Consider the following 7179-nt stretch of genomic DNA (forward strand, 5'->3'; position numbering starts at 1 on the left):
GTGAAATGGTATATTAAAGTCGCCAAATTGTATGTAACAGGCAGAAGGAAGCATCTCCGACCCCACAAAGTATATATATTCTTGATCAGGATCAACAACCGAGTCGATCTAGCCATGTCCGTCTGTCCGTCCGTCTGTCCGTATGAACACCTAGATCTCGGAGACTGTAAGAGCTAGAGCCACCAAATTTGGTATGTAGAATCGTGTAGTATGTACAGTGATCAAGTTTATTTCAAATTTTTGCCACCCCCTTTCCGCCCACGCAATTTAAAAAAAGCGTTTATCTCAAAAACTATTCCAGCTAGAGACATCATATTTGGTACATACCAATACACATATACATATATTCGCTTAGTAAATGCACACATTTTGTATGTATAAAAATTTTGCCACGCCCTTTTCCGCCCCCGTAATTTGAAAAACTTGATTATCTCCCGTATTTTATCACCTCATGCAATCAAATTTGGCACACTTAAATTTAATACTAATATCTATCAAAATACCAAATTTGATCAAAATCGGATAAAAAACAGTCGAGTTATGCATATAAACGTTTTTCCATAAGGCCGGAGTTGGCCGTTGGCTGGTGGGGGCGCTAGGGTGCTCGTATGATTGAGTGAGCGAGATACTAAGATATGCTTGTAAAATGCATTTGTTTAATAAAGTTGAAATATTTGCTTTACTGGTGTATGGTATACCAAAGTCGGCGAGACGACTTACTTCACTTTACTTATACATTTTTATCAATATTATCGTTAGTAAGATAACTATTGTTGAAGAAGCATGACCAGTTATATGATGGATGTTTTGTTTGATTTTACAAAACAATCGCAATCAAGTAATGTAGCTTCTCCGGCTTGTCACTCAAAATTAGGAGGTAGAGGTAGAAGACCCAAATCACTTCAATAAGAAATTTTTCGTACATTGTTATGCAAGTAACTACGGCGTCAGAGCAACGTTGGTACAATTTGACGAAGAAGTAGCTGAGAAACCTATAGCGTTAACAACTGAATTGAAACAATTGAAAAATTCAGCTGCTATCTACTAGAACTACAGGAATTCGAAGTCATAACCGACCACCACAATTTACTTTCGGTGACAATCTGATTTTCTGTAGGACTGTAGTTGCTATTTTCCAAATCCTTTCGTGATCGCACGTGTCTCAGTGATGCAATAAGTGGGTCCGAAAAGGAGGCTGGCAGCATGTTAAAAAGGTCTTCATTTTGTCTAACACGAGAAGTTTTTAATGTATTAGTATTTCTGATCCTTTTGTAGTCCTTGTTTTTACATTCCTGTGCTTCTTCGGATAGCTCGTCAATTGGTAAACACTTAAAATCGGACAAAAATAATCGAGTTATGCATATAAACGTTTTTCTATAAGGCCGGAGTTGGCCGTTGGCTGGTAAGGGCGCTAGGGTGCTCGTATGATTGAGTGAGCGAGATACTAAGATATGCTTGTAAAATGCATTTGTTTAATAATGTTGAAATATTTGCTTTACTGGTGTATGGTATACCAAAGTCGGCGAGACGACTTACTTACTTCATTTTTATTTGTCTTATACATTTTATCAATATTATCGTTAGTAAGATAACTATTGTTGAAGAAGCATGACCAGTTATATGATGGATGTTTTGTTTGATTTTAGGCAATTCTTGACATATGAATCTTTATAATTTTTTTTTTGTTTTATGTTTTTTTCCTTTTGTATACTTCTTTGGTGCATCTGATTTGGTGAAGCCTTTTCAGATGAACACGATGACTTTATTTTTATTTGTCTTATACATTTTTATCAATATTATCGTTAGTAAGATAACTATTGTTGATGAAAGCATTACCAGTTATATGATGGATGTCCAACCTAGTCAATCTGATGTTCTTTTATTCTTCCGATTATAACTGACTTGCTCTTCTTACCAAATCTGTGTATGTATTACTGACATAACTGACTTCCTATTCTTACCAATTCTGTATATGTATTACTAAGTTGGCTTCTACTGGTTTGTATACTATATTTGGCATTTTACCTATATCACTTATATTGAAATCATAATTTAAGACTTCCAAATTCCAAGTGACAATTTTATTTTTGAATATATATAAGTTTATATATATCCACCTTAAAATTAAGATTCCAAAAAAAGATATAGTTGATTAGGTCTAGGAAGACAAGATTTCTTTATCCCTTCATATATAAAGGGATTGAGATTGAACTATCAAATAGTTAAACTTTTTCTTTATTTTTATATCGCACCTATAATTTTGCTCACCTTCACTTTCAAAACAACGAAGATAATGGTTATATGATTAAATATATTAAAACAAATTAAATACAGAAACAGATTGTTCAAGAGTGTAGAAAATAATAAATTAAATTAGAAAATGATATACAAAACATCAGGAACGTAATTTTTATAAGAAATTATGTCACCAGAAAGATTTAGTCCTGTTTAAAATGTCAGATCAATCCGAGGGTTCCTTAATTAATACAAACAAGAAGACCCATAATACTAGATCTCAATCGCAATCAAGTAATGTAGCTTCTCCGGCTTGTCACTCAAAATTAGGAGGTAGAGGTAGAAGACCCAAATCACTTCAATAAGAAATTTTTCGTACATTGTTATGCAAGTAACTACGGCGTCAGAGCAACGTTGGTACAATTGGACGAAGAAGTAGCTGAGAATTCTATAGCGTTAACAACTGAATTGAAACAATTGAAAAATTCAGCTGCTATCTACTAGAACTACAGGAATTCGAAGTCATAACCGACCACCACAATTTACTTTCGGTGACAATCTGATTTTCTGTAGGACTGTAGTTGCTATTTTCCAAATCCTTTCGTGATCGCACGTGTCTCAGTGATGCAATAAGTGGGTCCGAAAAGGAGGCTGGCAGCATGTTAAAAAGGTCTTCATTTTGTCTAACACGAGAAGTTTTTAATGTATTAGTATTTCTGATCCTTTTGTAGTCCTTGTTTTTACATTCCTGTGCTTCTTCGGATAGCTCGTCAATTGGTAAACACTGATATTCTAGAGATGTTTTATCCTTTCCGTGAGCCAAAATCCTATGTACCGTTGGGGTAAGTTTTTTTTGCGGATACAATTCAGTCAAAAGTGGAGCAGTCTTTGAAGTATATTCAGAAAATTTTTCGCCATTTACCATTTCCTTGCAATTTATTACATTCAAGATAACAGCCAACCTTTTAAGGATCTCTTGACTAACACATGTTATAAAAGATGTAAATTCATCATTTTTAAAAAATCTCCTTAAAGTATTTCCATCATTCGTGTTTCCGTATCCGTGCTTTAAGCAGACAACTTTCAGTCCCAGCTTCCGAGAGAATTCAGCTTGTATAATCTCCTTCCTGCTCTGAATATCATCACGAGATGTTTTATCCGTTTTTGTTTCTCCTGGCCGAGGAAATGTGTAAGCTAGCTTAAAAATAAAATCCATACACTTTATTCTGCAATGCAACGGAGAAATTCCGTATTCGTAGGAGTTCTCCTCACTCTTTGAATCGTCTAAGTCCTGAAATTCTTTTTGAGGTTTTTTGCAAATTGGTTGAGGAAGTATTTATAATTTCGTTTAATACATCATTCAATCATTGTCAGGAAAAAATCAAACTTAACCGTAAATGTTTTTCCATTCTTGGTTTGGAAAACAGCAGGTTTCAGTTGGCTTATTTGATTTAATTAATTCCGAAGACTCCTTTGCATATTCGAATAACAAAGGCCGACAATAGTGGGTCGACGGCGGTCGAATATTTCTCCAATGTTCAGAACTTTTACTTCTTAGGCGCAAAGGAACTACAGAAGCCATGAACATATTTTCATCAGAAATAGCTTCGTCTTCTGTGTGTATAATCTGCTTGTAGGCGCTTTGTTCAGACGATCCATCATATCCCCATTTGTTGAGTAATGTCAAATTTTCGGGAAGAAGATCCACCTCTCCATCAGGCATACTTTCAACAAGACGCCTCGCAGTGTGATCCATTAAATCCTGGAGTTTTACTTCTACAGATACCTCTGTTATAATTTTATTTGCCGGTACTGCTTCCTTCTTGGCAAATCCAATTTTTTTGTATCCGGGAAGAACATCGACTTGATGACTTTTTAAGGAACTCCTTAAAATTTGGTACTTCTCCTTTGTCAATCCCAGGTCCATAAATAAGGAAAACGCTTCTTCCTCAGTGTACTTAGTGGCAACTAAGCTTGGTGGGGTTGGAATACTTTCCTTAATCCTATTTAGTCGAATAGGACTGGCGATCTGCACAGCTTTCGTAATGCTTGCCTTTGCCCTCTCTTGTTCCTTTGTAATGCTTTACATGTAAACGTTGAACAATCTTCCACTTCTTTATGCGGCCTTCCTCTTCCTCGGCTAGTTGATGGTTGAACATCTTCGTCCTCCGAATCTCCGAATTCGGTATACTCCTCAAGCCAAACTTAATTTTTTTCACGAAATTTGCTCAGATTCCTCCGCTTGCGATTGCATATATGTGGGACTAGGTTCCGATTCTGTAGAAATAAGTAGTCCCGTTTGAATTATATTTAGTTATATGGTAATACGACTGCTTTGGATTTTTCACACATTGTTTCATAGCTTCTTAGATTTGATTTAAAATTCTTTAAGTCATTTGCACCGTATAAAACCGATTTATTAGTTTCACGTGCATCTATCCCGTCGATTATATATTGAATTAGAGCTTGATCTTCGATTCTACCGCGCGATGCAATGTCTTTCATTTTATAAAAATATTCTTGCACATTTTCATTTTTGTTTCGCTTTCTTTCACTCAGTTGTTTATGTAATTCTTTGCTCGATACGGTCTGCCTAAAATCGCTTAATAGTGCATTTTTGAGTATTGACTAAGAAATAATACCTCTTTCACTGAAAACAAATAGCTTGGCATTGCCTCTTAGCGACTTTTTTGCAAATACTAATTTTTGAAGGTCATTAAAGTCCATCAAAAGAGCCTGAAGAATTTATATCTAACTCTAAAGTCTGCAATGATAAGTTTGGGGAAGGTAGCATGGATGATGTTCTGAGCCTCGATAAAGATGGGGCATTGTATATTCAGAAGGTACTTGGTATGCATTGGTATACGGCAGGATAAATTTGGGTTAATACTTTCGTTTAATAAAATCGATAAATCTCTGTTCTCTGAAACCGAAAGCACAAGCCGATTCGATGTGGGCATATCGGGAACAAATGGCAGTCAAAAACCTAAAGTTGCCCAAACAAACAATAAATAGAAAGGACTTGTATTTTAAAAATCGACATCTTGAGAACATACCATTGCAGTCGTATAGCAATGTAGAACCTGAGTTGTTGATTGGTCCTTGATAATGTGCACCTAGGCATACCCAGAAAGGTGAAGTCGTCTGGCTGGAATGGACCAGCTGTGGTAAACACTAAACTAGGTTGGGTGGTGTATGGTAAGATCGATAACCATCCTAATGCTGGTCCGAATGGAATTTACGTCATAAACGATCGCTCTGACATAGAGGAACTCGTTCACAATTATATAGCTGATGCTGAAATGGATGTAAGAGATGTGAAAAATCAGCATCAAGGGCAAGAGCTTAAAAGATCAAATATGCTACTGGAAAAGACAACAAGACGTATGGACAATCGTTTTGAGACTGGATTGTTATGGAAAACGGACGATTTCAACATTCCCGATAGCAATGAAATGGTAATTAAAAGACAATTATCTTTGGAAAAGAAGTTTAACAGGGACCCTGAATACCGGAAGCAGTATTGCAAACTGATGTTGGAATACGAGCAAAAGGGATATATTTGGTTGATTCAGGAGTCAGAACAGAACAAAAGCCTGGATAAGGCATGGTACCTGCCACACTTTGGAGTCGTCAATCCACATAAACCCGGGAAAATTAGAATCGTATTCGATGCTGCAGCGGAAGTCGACGGTGTGTCGCTGAATGCACTGCTGATGAGAGGGTCCGACCAATGCCAACCATTAAGTTACGTACTTATGAAATTTAGACAAAGGTCCGTAGGTATTTGCGCAGACATAGAAGAAATGTTTCATCGCGTCTTGATACGCAAAGAAGACCGATGGGCTCAACGCGTTCTATGGAGAAAAGATGAAACTGATGAGTTTAAGGCATATGAGATGATGGTAATGACGTTTGGAGGGAAATGCTCACCCGCATCAGCGCAGTTTGTTAAGAATAAGAATGCATCGGAATACAAGGACTTGTTTCCACAGGCGGCTGATGCTATTGTGAGGAATCATTATGTTGATGATTTCGTCCACTCATATGGCAACGAAACAGAAGCAATATGAGTTACGGAACAGGTGATACAGATACACCGAAAGGGGGGATTTGAGCTGAAGAAATTTGTATCTAACTCTAAAGTCTGCAATGATAAGTTTGGTGAAGGTAGCTTGGATGATGTTCTGAGCCTCGATAAAGATGGGGCATTGTATAGTCAGAAGGTACTTGGTATGCATTGGTATACGGCAGAGGATAAATTTGGGTTCATACTTTCGTTTAATAAAATCGATAAATCTCTGTTCTCTGATGAAAGAATTCCAACAAAGCGGGAAGTACTACGGATCGTTATGTCAATCTTCGATCCCTTCGGAATATTAGTCGAGTACTCGTTGATGGCAAAACTCCTTCTTCAGTCTATTTGGAGGAAAAAGATAGAATGGGATCAATCCATACATCAAGAAGAGTACATCGAATGGAAAAGATGGCTTCGTTTTGTTAATGAAATAGCTTTAATAAGGGTTCCAAGATGGTATGGCACAACTTTTAGTAATGAGTGTGTAGAGTTACACATTTTTGAAGATGCGAGCGAGATGGCGTATGCAGCAGTGGGCTATTGGCGAGTTGAAGATGCTGAAGGATGGAAAGTGTCTTTTATAATAGGAAAGACAAAATGCGCACCGATGAAACTGTCTACTGTGCCAAGACTGGAGTTGCAGGCTGCGGTTATAACGACTAGGCTCAGAAACTCGATATTAGAGGGACATGATATTTAACCAAAACGAGTTTGTATGTGGTCGGACTCATCAACTGTTTTAGCATGGATCCGTTCGGATCAGAAAAAGTACAAGCCATACGTCGCCCATCGAGTGAACGAAATTCTAAAAAGCTCTCGCGTCGAAGAATGGAATTGGGTTGCCGGCAAGGACAATCCAGCGGATT

General features: G+C 37.2%; 1 protein-coding gene across 1 annotated transcript; it reads left to right on the forward strand.

Annotated features, from left to right (window-relative positions):
- Positions 1-5537: 5537 nt before the first annotated feature.
- On the forward strand, positions 5538-6308 carry LOC124462034. Its single transcript, XM_047013430.1, has one exon. It carries the CDS (start codon positions 5538-5540, stop codon positions 6306-6308), a length of 771 nt encoding a protein of 256 aa, XP_046869386.1.
- Positions 6309-7179: the final 871 nt, after the last annotated feature.

The sequence above is a fragment of the Drosophila willistoni genome, unplaced genomic scaffold, assembly GCF_018902025.1.
Source record: "Drosophila willistoni isolate 14030-0811.24 unplaced genomic scaffold, UCI_dwil_1.1 Seg852, whole genome shotgun sequence".
Classification (NCBI taxonomy): Eukaryota; Metazoa; Arthropoda; class Insecta; order Diptera; family Drosophilidae; genus Drosophila; species Drosophila willistoni.